The 22,976-nt window shown below is 43.6% G+C and overlaps 1 protein-coding gene across 6 annotated transcripts in view; it reads right to left on the reverse strand.

Annotated features, from left to right (window-relative positions):
* The window catches only part of frmd4a (FERM domain containing 4A), a 688,700-nt gene that overhangs the window by 239,162 nt on the left and 426,562 nt on the right, over positions 1-22,976 (reverse strand). For all 6 annotated transcript variants that reach the window (XM_068059571.1, XM_068059569.1, XM_068059567.1 and 3 more), the window contains exon 2: positions 19,878-19,943. In XM_068059571.1, coding sequence (XP_067915672.1) covers positions 19,878-19,943 — 66 coding nt within the window. The remainder of the gene's footprint in view (positions 1-19,877; positions 19,944-22,976) is intronic.

Here is a 22,976-nt window from a genome sequence, read left to right on the forward strand (position 1 = left end):
AGCAGGAAAGTACAGGCCAGTTAGCTTAACATCTGTCTTAGGGAAAATGTTTGAAGCTATTACTAAAGATGTTATAGCAGGGCATTTAGAAAAAATCAAGGTAATCAGGCAGAGTCAACATGGTTTTGTGAAAGGGAAATCATGTTTAACCAATTTATTGGAGTTCTTTGAAGAAGTAACATGTGCTGTGGATAAAGGGGAACTGGTGGATGTACTGAACTTAGATTTCCAGAAGGCATTTGATAAGGTGCCACATCAAAGGTTATTGCGGAAAATAAAAGCTTATGGTGTAGGGGGTAACATATTGGAATGGATAGAAGATTGGTTAGCTAACAGGGAACAGAGAGTAGGCATAAATGGGTCATTTTCTGGTTGGCAAGATGTAACGAGTGGTGTGCCACAGGGATCAGTGCTGGGGCCTCAACTTTTTACCATTTATATAGATGACTTGGATGGAAGGACCAAAGGTATGGTTGCTATATTTGCTGATGACACAAAGATAGGTAGGAAAGTAAGTTGTGAAGAGGACATAAGGGGGATACAAAGGGATATAGATAGGTTAAGTGAGTGGGCAAAGATCTGGTCAATGGAGTATAATGTGGGAAAATGTGAAATTGTCCATTTTGGCAGGAAGAATAAAAAAGAAGCATATTATCTAAATGGTGAGAGATTGCAGAGCTCTGAGATGCAGAGAGATCTGGGTGTCCTAGTGCATGAATCGCAAAAGGTTAGAATGTAGGTACAGCAAGTAATTAGGAAAGTTAATACAATCTTATCGTTTATTGCGAGGGAAATTGAATACAAAAGTAGGGAGGTTATGCTTCAGCTATACAGGGCATTGGTGAGATCACATCTGGAGTACTGTGTACAGTATTTGTTTCCTTATTTGAGGAAGGATGTAAATGCGTTGGAAGCAGTTCAGAGAAGGTTTACTAGACTAATACCTGGAATGGGTGGATTGTCTTATGAGGAAAGATTGGACAGGCTAGGCTTGTATCTGCTGGAGTTTCAACGAATAAGAGGTGACTTGATTGAAACATATAAGATCCTGACAGGGTGGATGTAGAAAGGATGTTTCCCCTTGTGGGACAATCCAGAACTAGGAGTCACTGTTTAAAAATAAGGGGTCGCTCATTTAAGGCAGAGGTCAGGAGAAACTTTTTCCCTCTGAGGGTTGTGAGTCTTTGGAATTCTCTTCCTCAAAAGGAAGTGGCAGCAGAGTCTTTGAATATTTTTAAGGCCGAGGCAGATAGATTCTTGATAAGCAAAGGGGTGGAAGATTATCAGGGGTGGGCGGGAATGTGGAGTTGAGGGTACAGTCAGATCAACCATGAACGTACTGAATGGCGGAGCAGGCTCGAGGGGCTGAGTGGCCTACTCCTGCTCCTAATTCATATTTTTGTACATTCATATGCAAGCCAGAGATATTAAGACAGGAGTATGTAACCTGTTGATCTTTGTTTGGTGTTTCGGTCGCTACCATGTAGACTCCTGGTCAGACAGGCTCGATTAGATCTGGGTCCCATTAATGTGCTCACCCCACAAGCTGCTGGTCCTAATATATCCTGATGTTCAAATTTAGGGCTTATCCACCAATGGGAGAACAGGACTGAAAGCAGACCTTTCCAAACCTCCAGACACAGAAATTTCAAACAGGGAAAACCTTTAGATTAGGAAACACAATCACAAATAGAAACTGGATTGTTGGTCCTTGTGGGCCGAATTGTAATGGACCGTATGTAGTTCACGGGCATATACAGCTCACAGATGTGTATAGCTCACGGACCATATATATAGCTCAAGGAATGTATAGCTAATAGGTTGCATTTAGGTAACAATCCACAGATATCCTGGGATTCAGCCACATGTTTCACTCAGCAAAGCTGCTCCGATCTCTCCATTGCTACCGATCTTGACATGGTACCAATGTCACATGGTACAAGAACAACACAGCCCTCTCTTTACAGCACCCTGAACTGTATTGAGCCTTCGAGGAGGAGGCCACTGGTGAATGCAGCAACAAAAGCCAATTCAGAAGTTAAAGAAAGATCACTGGAGAATCCTGTGTCGCCAGAAAAGAATTCTCTGAAGTTACCTCTCTTCACTGTGACAGCGGAATGTAGTTTAGCAGTACAGTTACTGTGAGATTTCCCATGTGACTCCATTGATCATGTCAGCACTCCAGTTGTTTAGGGAATTCGATAGGAGTTATTTACGAGAGGTAATCGCTACTTTCAGGCCTAAATTTGTTTCTGCCTCTGACTGATGGATCATTTGGGAATTTTTCAGATTGTCTGCATGCAACTCCTTGCAAGATGTTACAAAATAATGTTCATTTGTTTTCGGGGAGCAAAGGGGAGAGCGCCGATTATAAAATCCTGGGATTTCCTCTGCAGTGTTTTGATGGCATTACCACTTTAAAAGAAACCAATTATATTTCAATAAAATGATTTGCGATCTGCGCCATTCCCAAAACACACAATGAATGGACTGGCTGTATGAGTCAAACACTAAAACAATCACAGTACTAAGCAATGGAATAAGAGTGAAGCAGTAAACTGGGTCGCAACCTACTCAAAGTGAAGAGAAATAAATACACCAGCTTGGTTCATCTGCCAGCACTCTGACCTCGAGACTCTGGATTTGCGCCTCACAGCAGGACTTGACTGCATAACATTTGCTATTAATCCACTACTATGCTGTGATGGTGCTGCACTATTGATGGTGCCATCTTTCAGACATGACATTAAACCAAAGACCCATCTGCCTAGCCAGGTAATTCAGGTGGATGTTAATGATCCCAAGGCACTATCTGAAGAACAAAGGTGAGATCTCCCTCTACACTGTCCCAAATCCATCTCAACCAACACCGACCAAAAAACAGATTAACGGAGCTCCATCCCATTAATGCTTGTTGGATCTTGCTGAAATCCAAAGCGTTTAGGTGCAATTTGACCAATTCAACATCCACAAGTGCGTTCAGGCATACTGCTGGAGTTCAAAGAAAGAACAACTTGCATTTCTATAGCGCCTTTCACAACCTCAGGACACCCCAAAGCTTTACAGCTAATGAAGGACTTTTGAAGTGTAGTCACTGTTGCAATGTAGGAAATGCTACAGCCAATGTGCGCACAGCAAGCTCCCACAAACAGTAATGTGCTAATGACCAGAAAATGTTTGTTTTACTGATGTTGATTGAGGGATAAGTATTGGCCAGGACACTGGGGAGAACTCCCTGCTCTTCTTCAAAATAGTGTCATTGGATCTTTTACGTCCACCTGGAGAGCAGATGGCTCCTTGGTTTAACATCTCATCAGAAAGACAGCACCTCCCTCAGTACTGCACTGGAGTGTCAGACTATAGTTTTGCACTAATGTCTCTGCGGTTTTGTCAGCTAAAACTTGCACAGAGTAGAATATTGGGAAGTTTTCCACTGCTTGTCAAAGTATTACCACCCTGTTCATTAAGCCTTTGGTCTACAGGTTACCTAAAGCAGAGTAGGAAGAATTCTACCCCAGCAACAAGTCGATCCCTCCAAGTTCCACTCACGAGAAGGTTGATGGACGCTCAGCTACTGGACTCTGGAATACTATGGACGTACCTGGCTCAGCTACTGGACTGTCATGGAGCTTGAATTGATTCTGAGCTGCCATAGCTGGCTGCATTATCCTGGAGACATCTTGACCCCAAGAGCGGATGATGATCATTCGCTGGATGCAACATAACAGCCCTTGAAATAATACTTTATAAGCACTTTGGGAGACTCTGGGGTCATGAAAGATGTCAGGCAAATGCAAGTTCTTTATATTGACAAAGCTGATGTGGACAAATTATGCAATGGTGCAAACTGAACTCTTTCATACAGATGAATCTGTGAAAACAAATGGAGTTTTTGTTTGGGTATCTCCAATGTCAATACACTCAGAAATATGAATGGATGGATTAGTATAGAAAGCCAGAAACCCCTGATTGTGTACTTTGTAGTTCCAATATTTTTTCAATCTCGCAAACTCCACACGTTGTGTGAGGCTCGGAAACAATGCTGAAACTGTTGCACTTTCTGCCCTCCACCCCCAGTAATGCTCCCAGCAAGTAACTGAAAACTAGAAATCTGGTCTTGATTTAAGTAAGCAGTCAGACATTTGTAAATACAAACAGGGAGTAGATTAAATTTCTTGAAAGCTGCACTGCTGATTTGTTGAAGCTGTATAATAATACTGCTCAATATAAATCATTCTGTGACTGCCCCAGTGTACAAGAAGCACACAGCCAGATGTTTAGAAAACAGCTGCACACAAGAAAGTTGGTGGTCTACTATTTAAGAAACCTAGCGACAGACATTCTATAAATGCAGTGTCCACACAGCAGCAACAGTGTTATAAAGACTGCACAGTGAGACTTTGCCAAAGTGGTGGCGGTCCTCTCGTTGGGGTGGGTTTCGGGTCACTGGTCTGTTCAGGTGGGAGGCGGGACTTCCTCCTGCGATATTGCCAGGAGGAGGCAATGAGGAGCCAGCAGGTGGCGGAGGCGGTCAATTGAGGAAGGTAGGCGGGCCTTCCACGCTGCCCGCCCAATCAGCGGGCCAGCAGCTCTGGAGCCTCGGCAGCGCCACTGAGAGTGAGGGCCGCTGCTGAGGCAGCACGGAGAACGCCTCAAAATGGAGGGGCCTTCGAACGGGTGAACATTATGTACATTTTTAAATGGGCCAAGAAGGCAGGGCACGGAGAATGGAGGGAAAGCCCCTCCAGCGGCAGCATTGGGACTGCTGTGGTGGCCTTTGCTGCCAGCGGACCCCTAAATGTTTTTTTATTCATTCGTGGGATGTGGGCATCGCTGGCTAGGACAGCATTTATTGCCAATCATTAATTGTCCTTGAGAAGGTGGTGGTGAATCGTCTTCTTGAACCGCTGCAGTAGTTGGGGTGTAGGTACACCCACAGTGCTGTTAAGGAGGGAGTTCCAGGACTTTGACCCAGCGACAGTAAAAGAATGGCGATATAGTTCCAAGTCAAGATGCTGTGACTTGGAGGGGAACTTGCAGGTGGTGGTGTTCCCATGCATCTGCTTGCCTTGTCCTTCTAGTTGGTAGAAGTCACGGGTTTGGAAGGTGCTGTCTAAGGAGCCTTGGTGCATTGCTGCAGTGCATCTTGTAGATGGTACACACTGCTGCCACTGTGCGTCGGTGGTGAAGGGAGTAAATGTTGAAGGTGGTAAATGGGGTGCCAATCAAGCAGGCTGCTTTGTCCTGGATGGTATTGAGCTTCTTGAGTTTTGTTGGAGTTGCACCCATCCAGGCAAGTGGAGAGTATTCCATCACACTCCTGACTTGTGCCTTGTAGATGATGGACAGGCTTTGGGGAGTCAGGAGGTGAGTTATTCGTTGCAGAGTTCCTAGCCTCTGACCTGCTATAGTAGCCACAGTATTTATATGGCTACTCCAGTTCAGCTTTTGGTCAATGTTAACTCCATTATGTTAATAGTGGGGAATTTAGTGATGGTAATGCCATTGAACATTAAGGGGTGATGGTTAGATTCTATCTTGTTTGAGGTGGTCATTGCCTGGCATTTGTGTGGTGCGAATGTTCCTTGCCACTTATCAGCCCAAGCATGGATGTTGTCCCGGTCTAGCTGCATCTGGATATGGGCTGCTTCAGTATCTGAGGAGTTGCAAATGGCACTGAACACTGCAATCATCAGCGAACATTCCTACTTCTGACCTTATGATTGAAGGAAGGTCATTGATGAAGCAGCTGAAGATGGTTGGGCCTAGGACACTATCCTGAGGAACTCCTGCCACGATGTCCTGGGGCTGAGTTGATAGACCTCCAACAACCACAACCATCTTCCTTTGTGCTAAGTATGACTCCAACCAGCGGAGAGTTTCCCCCTGATTCACAATGAGCCAAAGAGCTTCCCTCTCCAATGGCCCTCCCTCATGTTACTAGTGCTTCCATTTTTTTTGTTAAATGATGAGGATTTGGATGTTAAACTGAAAAAAGATTCCATAGATGCTGGAACTTTGTTTTTTTTTAAAAAGGGGTCATCAGAAGGTCTTTTGGGCTGAGCTTGTAAACAACAATTACGGGCAGAATCAAGGAGCGCTAAAAACAAGCCCTTACTGGAGGGCACCTGTCTTCAGATAATTACCCAACAGGGGTTTTATTTGATTTGCAGAAAGATGTTTACAAAGAAGTGACAAGTCAAGATTTATAGGGGTCAGGAGGCTTGACTCCTGAGATGTTTCTGGTTTCACTTTGGACAGTGAGTTGGTGATATGGACAGTGTTAAAAAAGACAGTTGGAGAAAACTTGCCAAGAGGGCAAACCCCAACTCAGTCTGTTCCAGCTCTTTGAAAAACCTGCCAGTTTTTTCAATGCTTTGAGAAGCTCTGAGAAGCATGTGTAAGGAACAGACTGAAATAGTTGCTGCATTTTTCTTGGAAAGCCTACCCAAACTGATCTTCAACGTCACCTGACAAAAACTGTTCTAGGACGATCCCAATAGCAGCCGTCTATGCATACATGGGATGCCAAACCAAAACAAAGGACATCTAACATCCTTCCAGATCTTCTGTTTTTTCTTCAAGAATTAGCAAGTACCTGGCCAAAGTATTCTTTTTGTTTTTTCCTTGTAATAGAGCTCAAAAGAGTAAATCTCTTCATTTTTTCGATTAACCGGTGTATGTGTCTGTGTATGAGGGGCTAAGGTAAAAAGGGAACTTTTATATTTCAATCTGTGTGTTAATGCTTTGCTTCATTACTGGTTATGTCTTGTTTTATAATAAACTGTTAATTTTGCTGTTTATTAGAGAAATCTGGTTGGTGTTTTTATTCTGGGATAAAAATAGAGTCTATGGTTGCCCATATCGGTAACTGAGAAAAGATTAAATATACGTTGTGACCCGTGGAGAAGTGAAACTAGAAAAACACTGCACACCTCCCGCCTCGGTCCTAACACTTGGGAAACCGCCGGTAGGCTGCCTTCACATAGTTGGGGGAGGGGGGGGCGCCCTCCGCCACTGGCAAAATGCGACCAAGCCGTGCCACAGCCATTTCCGCTGCTGGGAAACTTCCCCAACAGCAGACCTATGTCAGACAGCCATCCCAACATGGCTCCCCACTGCGTTTTACCAGCCTCCCCACCTCTGATCCTGCTAGCTGGGCCTGGTAAAATTCCACCCTACACTTTAATTCTTTCCCCTCCATTCTTCTGAAAATGCTAATCCTTTCTCAGGTACGGTTTTAAAGGCACTTGCAGCCCTGTGGCATCTTACCCAAGGCAGCATTCTCGAGGCTGTCAGGCATTCTAGCCACCAATGCCATCAGTGTTTTATCTTATCTTCACCTAATGCCTAAACATCAAAATTGCTCAGAATGCAGACTTTTGGAGACTGGGCTCAGAAGTTGTACCTGCAAGGCTACTAACACACAGCTTCAATTGTCATAGATATAGGAGTGGAGCTAGTCTCTGGTTGGGATTTGAAACAGATTCAGTAGTGGGTTTCAGAGGAGAATTGGACAAATAATTGAAGGAGAAAAGATTTCAGGGACATGGAAAAGAGCGGGGGAGTGGGACTAACTCAACTGCTCTTCAAATTGGCTGGTGCAGACTCGATGGGCTGAATAGCCTCCTTCTCTGCTGTTCTATGATTCTATACGCTGGCCAAGATACCTCAATATCTGTTAATCCTTTCAGGAAAGAAGGTGGAGGAATAGAAAATCCTCCGAATGTTTTAAAGATTAGAAAACAAGCAAGCAGGGATTCCGAAACATTCAAAGTGATGTGGACAGCTATGATAATATGTGAACTCTCTCCCACGAAACGCAGTAGATGCTCACTCAATTAATATTTTTACATCTGAGGTCAACTTGCTAGCCAACATTATTAAGGGATATGGAGCAAAGTTGGGCAAACAGAGTTCAGTCACAAAACATAACAAAAACCAGAAGATGCTGGAAGTACTCAGCAGGTCTGGCAGCATCTGTGGAGAGAGAAGCGGAGTTAACGTTTCAGGTCTGTGACCTTTCATCAGATGCTGCCTGACCTGCTGAGTATTTCCAGCAGTTTCTGCTTTTATTTCAAATTTCCAGCATCTGCAGTGTTTTGCCTTTGTTGCAGGTCACAGGTCATCCTTGATCTCTCTGAATGGTTGAACAGATTCGAGGGGCTGAATGGCCTCTTCCTGTTCCTATAAATTTCACCTGATTTTAAAAAGTGCTCAGGTTTTTAAGGGAAACAATTAGGTTAAGGTTGCAATAAAATTCTTTGCAAATTAACTGGCAAATTGTTGTGTTAGGACAGCAGGTTATGAACAGATGCATATTACTACAATAGAAATTCCTGCCTCTCTCCACGACACTATTAAGCATTTATACCATTCTCAGAATTCACTGTCATCCATCAACACAGCTACAGCGTTATGAGGTGCTCCTAAGAGCGTTCTGCTTTTTAGGTTCTACATTTATGAAGGCAAAATGTTCCGAATATCTCAGTGAATTACAAATTCAATGGAATAGGCGCCGAGCAAGATTTATATAATTGAAATAAAATTCAACAGATATCCAGCCAAGATAAACACGCTTTTAGTTAATAGGAAATTCCAGCTCTAATAATTAAATGTCCTCTAAATAATTCATGCTTACCTTTCATGTGTCAGCTAAAATAAATCTTCTCCAGGACTTTTTTTTTTGCACAAAACAATATAAATTTTACCCAATTACACCTTTATCCATCACGACAGGAGAGTGCATTGTGTATTGAAAGCTAATTTAAACTCGCATGTTTCCCCACTGCTTCAAGGGGCAACAGTACGGCGTGATATGGCATTGAGCCATTGAAATCGTAAGGACTAGACAGTGTGGGGCGGAGCAGGAAAATGAAAATTAAACAGGATTCCTGTTCCAAAACAGCCAGGATCTGCTGGAGGTCAAGTCAACTCCAGGAGGGCACCAGACAATGGCAGCTTGGTACTGGGTTGATGCTCTGTGACAAACTATGATACATCAGCAGTTCTCTGTAGCACGTGGGATTGACCAGCCAGCATGTATTGGATGTGTAGGCATTGGTCAGTGCCCTCCGATTGTACGACCTGGTAACTGGGAACTTCAACAACCTCTGCCTGGCAAATGACAGAGCGGAATAGGAGCTAAAATACAAGTGGTAGACTCACCGTTCGTTTATTGCTCTGCAACCATTTTAAAACTATTTTCTTGGGCGATGGAGATGCCCGCCTGACTCAGGTGGAAGGAATCACAGAATTGTTACAGTGCAGAAGGAGGCCATTCAGCCCATCGTGTCCGCAACGGCTCTCTGAAAGAGCAATTCACTCAGTTCCATTCCCTCACCTTCTCCCCATAAGCCTCAGAAATGCAGGTAAATTGGGGAATGACGTAGATAGGACCCCAAAACCATTTTAATGCTCTACTGGCCAGCGTGCCTGGCATGGAGCTCCGCTCAGCAAAACCTGCCCTGGTAAGACGCCTTTACAGACAAATGCAAAAATTATTTTTATTTGCGGGGCTGAGCAGGAGTAGGAGTGATCCTCTGGGCCCCTGCTACCCTGGGCTCTCCCCACGCCCTCATTCCACATTTGCAGAACTTTCCTGATCCAGCCTCCCCCTTCTGCACCCACCTCCCACGCAACCCCCACCCGAATGATTTACCCCAGTGCTGGTCAAGCAGCGTCCCGGCCACCTGCTATTCACCGGCCAGAATTTGGCTCAGTACCTCTGCCCATCCATGTCAGGCAGGCAGCTGGTTCCATCAATGATAATGAGGCTCTGCCGCTAAATCTCCAGTGACAAGACTGCACGCTCCTCCAGTTGAACCTCCCGGAATTAAAATTCCCCACAGTAGAACTTCTCAATCGCGAAGATCACATATGAATGCGTAATGCACTTGTATTACAGTGCTGTGCATGCTATTAATCAGTTAAAATAAACAGGTTATCACTCGTATAAAAGGTTTTGTGAAAGGGAAATCATGTTTAACCAATTTATTGGAGTCCTTTGAAGAAGTAACATGTGCAGTGGATAAAGAAAAACTGGTGGATGTACTGTACTTCGATTTCCAGAAAGCATTTGATAAGGTGCCACATCAAAGGTTATTGCAGAAAATAAAAGCTTATAGTGTAGGGAGTAACATATTGCCATGGATAGAAGATTGGCTAGCTAACAGGAAACAGGGAGTAGGCATAAATGGGTCATTTTCTGGTTGGCAAGATGTAATGAATGGTGTGCCACAGGGATCTGTGCTGGGGCCTCAGCTTTTTACAATTTATATAAATGACTTGGATGAAGACACAAAGATAGGTAGGAAAGTAAGTTACGAAGAGGACATAAGGAGGCTACAAAGGGATATATATAGGTACAGTGACTGGGCAAAGATGTGGCAAATGGAGTATAATGTGGGAAAGTGGGGAACTGTCCACTTGGCAGGAAGAATAAAAAAGCATATTATCTAAATGGTGAGAGATTGCAGAGCTCTGAGATACAGAGGGATCTGGGTGTCCTGGTGCATGAATTGCAAAAGGTTAGTGTTACGACCAGGTGAGAAAGGTGTCTAAGGGTCCCTCTCAGCCTTCCTCTGGTCTTACCATAACAGGGGTTAATCTTTTTAAAACACCGTGTTTTTAGCTCCCCCTTGGTGAATCCTTGTTCACCGCTTTCTAATTATAAGGCAAAGAAACCAGCACAAACAGGTTGTCTCAGGTTTCAAGAAGATAAGTTGAAATTCATTAAACTTAAACTCTAATTTGGTTAAAGCCTACGGATACATAACGCACCCAAGCTAGAATGCATACGTGATACACACATGCAAATACAGGCAGAAAAGAGCAGAAGAAAAAATAAAGTGGAAAGTTTAAGGCAATATCTGAAGAGTTTTTGTTACGCTTCTTCGAGCTCACTGTAGAGTCCTTGGTTGTAACTAGATCTTACTTTTCACTGGGGACCAGTATTCTTCTCAAACCTTGTTCACTGTAGGAGACTTTTCTGTCTTGGGGTTCATGTGTCTTCAGTGGATTCAGAGGCTTGTGAGAAAGAGATGGGAGCAGACAGGAGAGATCTTCTCTGTCCAGCAGCAAACGGTCTTTTTCCTCAAACTCTCTGTGGCTAGTTCAAAAAACCTTGGAACAGCCAATTAGTCATGTGACCAGCTGGTCCAACCAAACCTGGCCCCTGTGGATTGCATCACCCCAGCAGGCCCTGGAATGCGCTTCCCCACCCCCTCACTGTCCTGTGATCAACATCCATCATGGGTTGAATGTGTCAGGGAATGGTCCTTTGTCTGTCCAAGTACTGTCTGTTAATATGCAAATGTCTTTTCCAGCCGTGGCTGGTCTATTTAACAAGTCATTTCCTCACTCCAGCAACACTTAAAAATCAATGTTCATGACAAAATTAATGTGCCTCATTCTTGGCAGGTGGGGGCCTGCATGACAGTTAGTATGCAGGTACAGCAAGTAATTAGGGATTTATTGCGAGGCAAGTTGAATACAAAAGTAGGGAGGTTATGCTTCAGCTATACAAGGCATTGGTGAGACCACATCTGGAGTACTGTGTACAGTACTGGTCTCCCTATTTAAGGAAGGATGTAAATGTGTTGGAAGTAGCTCAGAGACAGTTTACAAGACTAATACCTGAAATGGGCGGGTTGTCTTATGAGGAAACATTGGACAGGCTCGGCATGTATTTGCTGGAGTTTCAACGAGTAAGAGGTGACTTGATTGAAACATATAAGATCCTGAGGGGTCTTGACAGGGTGGATGTAGAAAGGATGTTTCCCTTGTGGGACAATCCAGAACTAGGGGTCACTGTTTAAAAATAAGGGGTCACCCATTTAAGACAGAGATGAGCAGAAATTTCTTCTCTCAGAGGGTTGTGAGTCTTTGGAACTTTCTTCCTCAAAAGGCAATAGAAGCAGAGTTTTTGAACATTTTTAAGGCAGAGGTAGAAAGATTCTTGATAAGCAAGGGGGTGAAAGGTTATTGGGGGTAGGTGGGAATGTGGAGTTGAGGCTACAATCAGATCAGCCATGATCTTGTTGAATGGCGGAGCAGGCTCGAGGGGCCGAGTGGCCTACTCCTGCTACTAATTCAAATGTTTGTACACCTGTTTGTATAAAAATAGTTGAATCAGGAATATAGTACGTGCATATTAGGACTTGGGGCATGACCTTTGCTGGTCCTGAGTTCTACCCTTTCATTTCTCTTAAATTCCAATGAGCTGGGACACAGATTGAAGAATTTACTCCTTAATTCCGTCAGAACCGTCACCACTGGATAAAGCACCGTGTGATTTACCTCTGGTTATGCTCTGGTGAATTCATTTACATAAAATTCATTTGTGTGCTATTTGAAGACCATTCAACTGACTTAAAGTAAATGGGTTAAACTGTCTATTGAAGTGCCCTGTCGGTCTGCACGATATGTCCCCCACCCCCAGTGGTACAGTTACAGGAGACAATATTTGATCTCTGGATTCGATTCATTGGGAAAGATAACAGACAATGACACTAACGTATTATTCTCCCTTCTTAACTCCTGCATGTCTCTCCTTGTCTGTGTAACCTCCCTCCCACTATCACCCCCATTTCTTCTCAACTTGCCTCTGGTTTGCTCTTCCCTTAGTTCATGGTCGTGGTTAGCATATAAAAACATTGCTCAAGAGATTTATTCTTTAATACGTTGAGGTTGCAAGCCAATTTAAACACACAGGGCCCTGCTTCTCTACAAAAGTGAAATTTATTACACTTTAGGCCAAAGACCAGTCTCATTGCAAATGGATGAGACTTGGAAAGTTTGTTTGTCTATGCCTTTGCTTTTGTTCTCGCTCAGAGATCTCTCTCTTGCTAATTCATTATGGATTCACCTTGAGTAAAAAAGAAGGGGAAATATTGGAAAGATCAACAGTTTGGATACACATCTTTGAAAAGAGTTTAAAAACTGGCTTGCACACTTGTTAAGCACCCCAAACACTCAGGTTGCCCAACCAATGCCAGTTGGGTATTGCTGAAGCCGAAGGACACTTGCTAATGTCAAACCCTGGATTAATTACAACATCCTAGTGCACCACCTTGTTCCTCTTAAATGCTTCCCTGTCCCGCATCTCAATGGGCACCGAGCTCCCCTTCTTCCATGCCACCCAGGAGTGCCTGCAGACTATCAACATACTGAGTGTAAGCAATCAGTTGAAAGGCTCTAATTACAGTGCAGCACTGAGATTCATTTCCTATTACCGGTTTGATTAGAACCTGCCTTCTGATAATTACTTGCAAGAGGAAGAAGCACTTTAAGCTTGTCTTATCTGATGCACATTTTCAAAATGGCAGAATAATAAGTGTTCACCCAGAGTAAACAGATACTATTTGCTCATCGGCAGCAGTAATTTTCCATGACAATGTTTAAAACTTTTATAAAATAGGATTTATGTCCCATTATTGAATTGTCAGTGCATCCCAAGGTGTGATGGTGCTCCATGTAAAATACAAATTAAAGGGGCAATGTCTTTGTGAAAAAGTTTGTTTACAAAAAGCAATGATTTAAATTGTGTCAAAATGCATATTTGCCTTGCACCATCATCCCGTTTGTTATTTAATCTCTCCTGCCTTCCATCCCATCAGAGACCTTCCCTTTTGTTCTCCTCTTCCACGCACGCCCCCCCCCCCCCCCCCACCCCCACTTTCCCTGCCTCTGCACTTGTGTAAAACCTGTTACATCTCTAACTTTTCCCAGTTCTTATGAAAGATCATCGACCTGAAACAATGGCCGGGATTTTATCTGGGTGACAGGGGTCTCGATCTCTGGCAAAAGCGCTAGCGAGAACCTCATGCCACCCTCCCCCCCACCCGTGGGAGAGCCGCCGAATCAGGAGCCAATTAGGCAATTAAGTGGACGGCGGTGGGCCCTCCACGGCATAAGATTAGATTAGTTTAGATTAGATTAGAGATACAGCACTGAAACAGGCCCTTCGGCCCACCGAGTCTGTGCTGAACATCAACCACCCATTTATACTAATCCTACACTAATCCCATATTCCTACCAAACATCCCCACCTGTCCCTATATTTCCCTACCACCTACCTATACTAGGGGCAATTTATAATGGCCAATTTACCTATCAACCTGCAAGTCTTTTGGCTGTGGGAGGAAACCGGAGCACCCGGAGAAAACCCACGCAGACACAGGGAGAACTTGCAAACTCCACACAGGCAGTACCCAGAATCGAACCCGGGTCCCTGGAGCTGTGAGGCTGCAGTGCTAACCACTGCGCCACTGTGCCGCCCACCTTCTGTCCCACCTTCTGAGAACTGCTAGCCAATCAGAGGCCAGAAATTCTTTAATTGAGCAGTGCCACCGTGGAGACACTCTCCTCGTCGCAGCAAAGAGTAGAAAATTCCCCCCATTAATTCTGCTTCTCTCTCCTCAGATGCTGCCTGACCTGCTAAGTATTTTCAGCATTTTCTCTTTTTATTTCAGATTTCCAGGAACCACAGTGTTTTGCTTTTGTACATCTTTGTAACACCCACACCCAACATCATCTGGCCAAAAATGGTGCACATATCTCCTGCGGTATGCTGCAGTATATTACCAAGAGTTCTACTGATCTTCTAATACCTAACTCAAGCGTACATCGAGACAGTGAGTGTTGGCCTATTCATCCATGGCAAACTGAGGGCAGACTACAATCCTCAATTAATACGTACGAGCACCTTCAAATAAATAGTGATCAGGAGCCACCAGAGAGTGGAGGGGCAGACATCCTCACTGCTTTCTCTTCTTCCTTTGGCTAGGACCCCTAACTCTAACTGCAGTATTCTTATAGCCATTCTGACTGTGAATAACTAACTCAACACAGATCAAGGAGCGAATTTGGAGCCTTCCTGATGTAAATGGTTTAGTACAAGTGCAGAATGGGCAGCTCGAGTATCAAGCAGAGAGCAGACAGGCCAGTCTACATGCACAAAATAAAGAGGTCTAGCGATAGCCCCGGAGCAAATAATCATCTAGTACGGAGCAGATAATGCAGCCAGGAAATGCAGGATGAACAGCTGACAAAATGTTGGACGACTCGATGATTGGAGGAAGTTGGTCAGGTCGCACAATTTCTGAATATTTGATAATTTTGCAAAACTATGAGGCCAGATGGGTCTGTTAGGAACAAAAAGGGAATTCAGGAGGAACATCTTTATACAGAGAGGTGTGAGAAAGTGCAACTTGCTACCACAGGGAGTGGTTGAGACACCCATGCATTCCCATTTGTGTCAGTGTGTTCTCTGTAAACCTCTTAATACCTTTTATGATCTATGGGGTGAACTGCATCATCTGTCAAGTGAAGAACAGCATCTCCTATAAAACTGCCCATGGTGTCAAATCTATCTGGGTATTGCTCTATAGAGAGCTGGCATGGATTTGATGGGCCTAATGGCCTCCTTCAGTGCCGTTATCACTCTATGACGGTGTCAAATACTGTGTAATGTACATTTATGTAACATCATTACCCACTGAACCACAGGGAAGCCCAAACACTAATGATTTTTCTGTCCTTTTATCCATTTAAGAAGAATTGTGTGACTGATGTGTACTCTGCCTTACTGTTAGCAAGGTGCCGGCCATTATCATTGAGTGTCCTTGAGTTGTCATTTTCTCTGATGCTACAGGAGGTATCGTCGTGGAACATCATTTTTTTGGTGCCAAGCCCAGTGGCTGTCATAATGGGACCATTATGCTTCAGTTGGGCTCAACTGAAAACTGACAGCAAATGTTAAATGACCTTTTACCTCAGCCACAGGTAACAGCTGCACAATATTGCAGCACCTTCAACTAAAATTAAACCAGTTCTCACTCATCAGTAGCATCCAGGCCAACAGGCTCACTTCAGTCCGTTTTAAGCAAATCTTACACGTGATTTGGTTCAAAGATGTATCTTGTTCTGGCCCTCGGCTGTGCATAGTTCCCCTCAAGCCCGTCCCAACTGACGGAGGTGCTGGACCCCCGCCTGGAAACTGGCCTGTTGTTGGCAAAATGTCTTGGGATATTTTATGACATTAAAGAGGCTACAGAAATGCAAACTTGTTGTCAATAGGAGGTGAGGGAATCCTGCCAGATTTAGTTAAATAAATCGTAGTATCACAAAATTAATTGCAGCACAGAAGCAGGCCATTCGGTCTATCATGTCTGCACTGGCTCTCTGCAAGAGTGAAATGTACACAGATTCACAACACACACAACACACACACAAAGACACACAGGCAAAGACACACAAATGCACGCACACACAAACACACACAAACACAACAGAGAGACTCACAGACATATACAACACACACACACACAAGCAAAGTTTGATCTGTCAAACCTTACAGTTAAGTACTATCTGCTTTAAATTAAAAAGACAAAAACTAAAGAAGCAGTAACCTGGAAGCTGCACCTATAACAACAGGGAGCTAGAGTACTTGCATTTACAGAACCAGTTCAATAATGGGCAGACTGCGGCACTTAGCAACATGAGAATACATAAAGCCGGAAGGAACTGTTCCAGTTCTTCTATCCAGTCTGAAAGTTCAACAATAACCAAACACTATTTTATCTGAACACTTCTCTCTCTGCCAAACATCTCTTGAGTTTGCCAAGATTATCTGCCTCCAGTGCTCCCCCACATAGTTTGTTCCATATATTCACCACCCTCTTGTAAAATGAGCTTCCTCTGGACAGTCAAATGATATTTGAATGGTGGGGGATCCGTCAGGGGACAAGTGACTCAGAAGAGACAAATTCACAAACACCATAGCTATAGGCAATAAAGCACTGACTGTGATGTAAACTATTTGCTTTCCATAAATACCTGGTCCCAGGCTAATGTTCCATTTAATAACAAGCCTCTGTTAAAAAAAAAACCTTCTCGACAGTTCTCATCAGTTCCCTGATTTAAGACAGAATTCCTAGTGAGCTGTATGAGATACTACCAAGCAACGCATTGACTGATGTCATGTGCAGCAGCCAAATTCAGCACAAGAAAAATACTCTGTACATAAAACAGGTTTTAAAAAAACGTATTAAAGAAAATACAATTCTTTCATTATATTAAAGGGAGGTTGGTCATTATCGAAAAGTTACACCGTTTTTATCAGGCAGTTCTGGAGGAGTCTGAAACTACAGCTTTCCACACCAGGGGAGCTGTATAAAAACAGAACAGAAGTACCCACCAAAAATAAAAGGATAATGACTCGAATTAATAAAGAGAAAAGGGTTATAAACCTGTGGGTGTCAAAGATTCAAAGGAGAACAGAGTCAGGACGAGTTTTCTAAGATTCAAAATGACCAAATTCTTTTTAAACAGGTCGATGAAAATGGCATGATGGAAACCACTGGCATTTGACATATTGCCAAAACAAACACTGCACTTAAAGACTACGGCCTTTTTAGCACTTAGCCACATAAGGAGAATTCAGTTTCAAAACTAGGGTTTTGTTCACTAAAGAGGTTAAGTCATCGTGTCAGGGGAATTTGAGGCAAGTTCACTCTCTGCAAACTACCCATGCCAAAACTTCCAATATGTTGGGTGCTGGGCAAACATTTGAGTTACTGGAACTACTCACCTGCTCACTGTTAACTTGCACTGACAATTATTTCTGGTTTGTAAAAAATGAAATTGCCCTTTTTAATACGTTTGGTCTTAAATGGAGTTCCATAGCTGTGAGACTGGGGAGATAACCTAGCCCTTGCCTTAGTGCTTGTGCTTTGTAACATGCTGTAAGGAAGTGAGAACAGCAGATTGAGCAATCGAAACGTCCAGTGCAGAATTCACTTGCCTTGATGGTACAGCCAGCAGTCCAACCTGAGTATCAGGGAGGGTTTTCCTATGCATGTTTATTTGCAGCAAAACCACAAACTGATTTCTAACGCAGGAGTTTACAGTTATGTTACATATAAGCATACGAATTAGGAGCAGGAGTAGGCCATTCGGCCCCTCGAGCCTGCTCCACCATTCGATAAGATCACAGCTGATATGAATGTGGCCTCAACTCCACCTGCCTGTCTGCCACAGAAAACATCTCCCTGGTGAGTGGGGTACATGGTTCTAGACTTGTATCCTGATATTTTACAACACACTGTGTTCGAGCACATTTTCTGCAGCATTATTAAATACTTAATTCAATCTATTTAACAGTGTTCACAACTTGTGCAGACAGTGAAAACACTGTAAACATCGTATCCAGTCACAGTGTAGATTCTTGTTTGGAAACACAGTTATCAATCAGGTAGCTGAATCCTTCAATCTACTATAACAGAGGACCCAGTGGATGTTAGGTTGGCTCTCATCACAGTGTGCACTTAATACAATACTATTAATTAAATTAACTTTTGTCTGGGCTAAAACTATAAACAAATATTAATCATCATATCAATATATAAATATTATCAATATTTTTTTTCTATTAAAAAAATTACTGGTGAAGTTACCTAGAAACAATAATCAATAATGCAGAGGCCGCTTTCAATAATCAATTACAGTAATTTACCCTACATTTAAATTGTTTTAGAGACACTAAATAATTATCAGGTCTAATATTCAAAATATCATTGTGCTTATGATAGATACAGAGTTACTTTACTCAGACAGTATTTAGCATCTGCAGCAATCTGGAAGTGAAGATGACAGGTTGGAGTTTAATGTGAGGCAGAATGCTATAAGGGGGCAGAAACTCTTTCTCAATCTTGACCTTTACACAATAAAGCCGTGATGGTTATGTGTAGTTACAAATATCATAAGGTAGCTTTGTGGTGAAATTTCTTGAACATCATATTTTCTTCGATTGAGAGATTAATTTGTCCTACAATTTTCTTCATTTATGAAGTTAAAAGCTTAATAAAAATTGCTACATAATCCCAGATGTTTCTAAAGTGGGTACATAGTGAATCATATTTATTTTATGCTTTCTTGCTCTCATGTTTTATGCTATAAAACTTATCAAAGGATGCCTGTGAGCAGCCAATTTTTGTAGAAAGTTATCTGGAAGTGACACTGCCAACAGAAAAGTCACTGTTTCGGACATATTGAATAGTATATCTTACAAGTCATCGAGAGGAATCACACATCAACTTCGCCACCTTCTGAATCCTGAACTTTCAGGCAATGTAGCATGTTTGTGTGCAATGTTGGGAGTCAGAAGCTGACACTAGCTATCCAGGATCATTCTGGATAGACTGGGAGACTTGTAAGTCATACAACAGCAAGTCCCATTTGTAATACCCTGGGAAATGTTCTATACAAAATGCCTGTTTAAATGCTGACCTATTGGACTAATACTTGTTTACGTCAATACTCTGGGATAAGAATTTAAAATGGCCTGACCCTCATCACTGTATTGTTAACACAGCCACACTCACAATGATGTTATTGGTCAGTTTTTGATATGTTTCTAACTCAAAACATTTAAAAGATCACCTCTGCTTAATTCGAGGTTGCTATATATTTATGTACAGCATCAGCGAGTATGTGTAAAATATATATTTTATATATATATATATATATAAAAATACATGTAAATCTTCAATAACCAGCATTTGGAGATTCAAGGCCCTTACTCAAGTTGAAGAGGTGCCAACTCACACAGTATTCTTTATGAAGAAATAAAAACAGAAAATGCTGGAAATACACAGCAGGTCAGGCAGCATCTATGGAGAGAGACAGAGTTAACGTTTCAATTCTGACAAAAGGTCATCAACTTCAAATGTTAACTCTGTCTCTCTCCACAGATGCTGCCTGACCTGCTGATATTTCCAGAACTTTCTGTTTTTATTTCAGATTTCCAGCATCCGCAGTATTTTGCTTTTGAATTACTCTTTATAAAGATGCCAGCAGTTGATAAATGTATTTACCTGAACAAGAAGTTCCAGTTTCCTGTCATCGAGGAGGTGCACCTGACATCGACGCCCCTCCGTCATCTGAAAGAGAGCAGAAGTAACAGTCAGACCTAAGCAATGTGAGGAGCAGCAGGTAAACAATGAGACACAGCAGCAAAACGGCACCGACCGTGTGAATTCCAACAAATCAGACTATTCCAAATTGATATTCCTCATGAGAAAGACTTTGCCAGGAGCATACTGAAGAAACTTGGATCTTTCCACAGGCACCGAGCTTCACTGCACTGTATACTGAAGCTTCTGGCTGAACAGTGTAGGTTTGGACTACATACGCAGCAGAAAGTGAGTCTGGCACCATCCCCAAAGGAAATCCTTTGTAAAGCAGACTTCCTATAAATGTCAAACAGTCACTACGGCACAATAAATTGGTCTGCTGCATTATGTTTTAATGTGAAGTGCAATGGTAGATCCTTTATATTCCTGCTTTCAGCTATATAGAATCAGTTTGCTAACCCAATGAAAATGGATGTGAACAGCTGCTGCAGTGTTTGAATTCATCAGGCACGTTGTAAAAGGCAGGCTGGATCTGTACTTTTCAACTAGTTTCTAGTACTTCAGGTAAAAGAGAAAATAAAATTTCTGTTGAATTGTCCACATCTTATTCTCAGTAATCTACCGTTCTGGCACTGAATTTAATACTATGGCATAATTTCTACAACACTTTTAAACAGCAGAACTGAGTGATTGTATCATGTACTGCGGAACTTGCAGTGTACAGACAAGTTCCAGGTTTGATTCCTGGTTTGCGATGGGTTGCTGCTCTTGGGTTCTGTGGTTGACAATGCACTTAAATCTTAGTTAGTCCTGGGGCTAAGGAGGGAGAAACATCATTCGAGCTTCCCATTCCTGAGTGTCAGGCTACTGGGAAGCACAGGATTGAGTTTGACTGAGATTCCCATCGCCATGTAGCTTAACCTGCTAATATTCACTGTCCACACTCACACAGAAAAAATGCCCAACTGGGCAAGGCCAACAAAGCATACCCTAGTGCAAGTAATTACCTTCAGAAGAGGAGAGGGGGAAAAAATTACAATAACATTTATAATTCTCAGTATCTTATATAATAGTTTCTGCCTGTCCACATTTTCTGATTGTTCGGTGGATTGAATAGGCGGGCGGAGCCTGGCACACACGCCTTGGTTACTGACCCCCCCCCCCCCCCCACTCCCTGGCCTCGGTTACTGACCCCCTCCGCGGCTTTGGTTACTGACCCCTGGCCTCGGTTACTGACCCCCAATCCCCACAGCCTCAGTTACTGACCCCCTCCGCGGCTTTGGTTACTGACCCATGGCCTCGGTTACTGAATGCCCCCCCTCCCTGGCCTCGGTTACTGACCCCTTCCACGGCCTTGGTTACTGACCCCTGGCCATGGTTACTGACCAACCCCCGGCCTCGGTTACTGACCCCCTCCACGGCCTTGGTTACAGACCCCTGGCCGTGGTTACTGACCACCCCCCACGCCTCCCCCACGGCCGTGGTTACTGACCCCCCCCCCTCCCTCCACGACCTCGGTTACTGACCCCCTCCACGGCCTTGGTTACTGACCCCCCCCCTCCCTCCACGACCTCGGTTACTGACCCCCTCCACGGCCTTGGTTACTGACCCCTCCACGGCCTTGGTTACAGACCCCTGGCTGTGGTTACTGACCCCCCCCCCCCTCCACGGCCTTGGTTACTGACCACTGGCCGTGGTTACTGACCCCCCCCCCCTCCACGGCCTTGGTTACTGACCACTGGCCGTGGTTACTGACCCCCCCCCCCCTCCACGGCCTTGGTTACTGACCCCCTCCACGGCCTAGGTTACTGACCCCTGGCTGTGGTTACTGACCCCCCCCCTCCACGGCCTTGGTTACTGACCACTGGCCGTGGTTACTGACCCCCCCCCCCCTCCACGGCCTAGGTTACTGACCACTGGCCGTGGTTACTGACACACCCCCCCCCCACGACCTTGGTTACTGACCCCCTCCACGGCCTTGGTTACTGACCCCTGGCCGTGGTTACTGACCCCCCCCACCCCCACCACGGCCTTGGTTACTGACCCCTGGCCGTGGTTACTGACCCCCCACCTCTACGACCTTGGTTACTGACCCCCTCCTAGGCCTTGGTTACTGACCCCTGGATGATATGAGAAGGAGAGGAATGGGATGGTATGGCATAATTAGGGATGTCATGGGAAGGATGGAATGGCATGGGCTGGGTATTTAAAAAAGTACTGCTGCAATAAAGATACTAATTTCACCGCATATGTTTTGCGGGTCTCTGCTAGTATTCAATAAATAACTGCCAAAAAACAGCAGCTGGCTTTTCTAATGTACTGTATATTTGTAACAAATTATGTTATTCCTCTTTATTTGCCATTATAATTTTACTTAAGGTGAACAAAGTCAGTGGTTTTCACAAGAAAATGGACAGAACTGTGGAATGTCATCTCTAAGATACTGGTTAAAAAAAATCCCTGAATTTGTGTAATATGAAAAAAGCATGACTTTTACAGTTACTGAGAATCAGTCATTCTGGGCCTTGTAGATTTTGGCCGAATGATGCTTGTCTTTATAAAGATCCAGAACACATTCCATTTAATGCCCGCACTTCCAAATTTGACGTGCTTTAACGTAAAATGAAGCTGCAGATTCCTTGTTTTGTTCTGAAGAGAAAGTGTGCCGATCCCTTGGAAACATGTCGACAGCTCAAACAAAACTTCTCAAGTGCGCTCGACGAGAGAGACGGGATTCATATCAGCTAAATAGCTTCAAGAACAGAAGATAACAACAAAAACTTTGCTCCTATAAACCATGCTTGTCATCCCAAATCTTTATTCTCACCTAACACCCACTGCCACCCCTCCCCACCCTGAGGCCAAGGTTTGTTATAGTTTATGCTGTTGGAAAAGTATCTTGCTGGCTTGGTTTTTGATTGTCTTCAGCAATGTACTGTGTACTCTACATTACATTACCTAAATCAATTCACACCATGTTTCAAATCAAACAGAAAGCTTAGACTTCAGTCACTCTGCTTAAATATTTACTCAGTGTTCTTCAGAAAGTGTTCCATCTAA

Source organism: Heterodontus francisci, chromosome 27 (assembly GCF_036365525.1).
Source record: "Heterodontus francisci isolate sHetFra1 chromosome 27, sHetFra1.hap1, whole genome shotgun sequence".
In the NCBI taxonomy this organism is placed as follows: Eukaryota; Metazoa; Chordata; class Chondrichthyes; order Heterodontiformes; family Heterodontidae; genus Heterodontus; species Heterodontus francisci.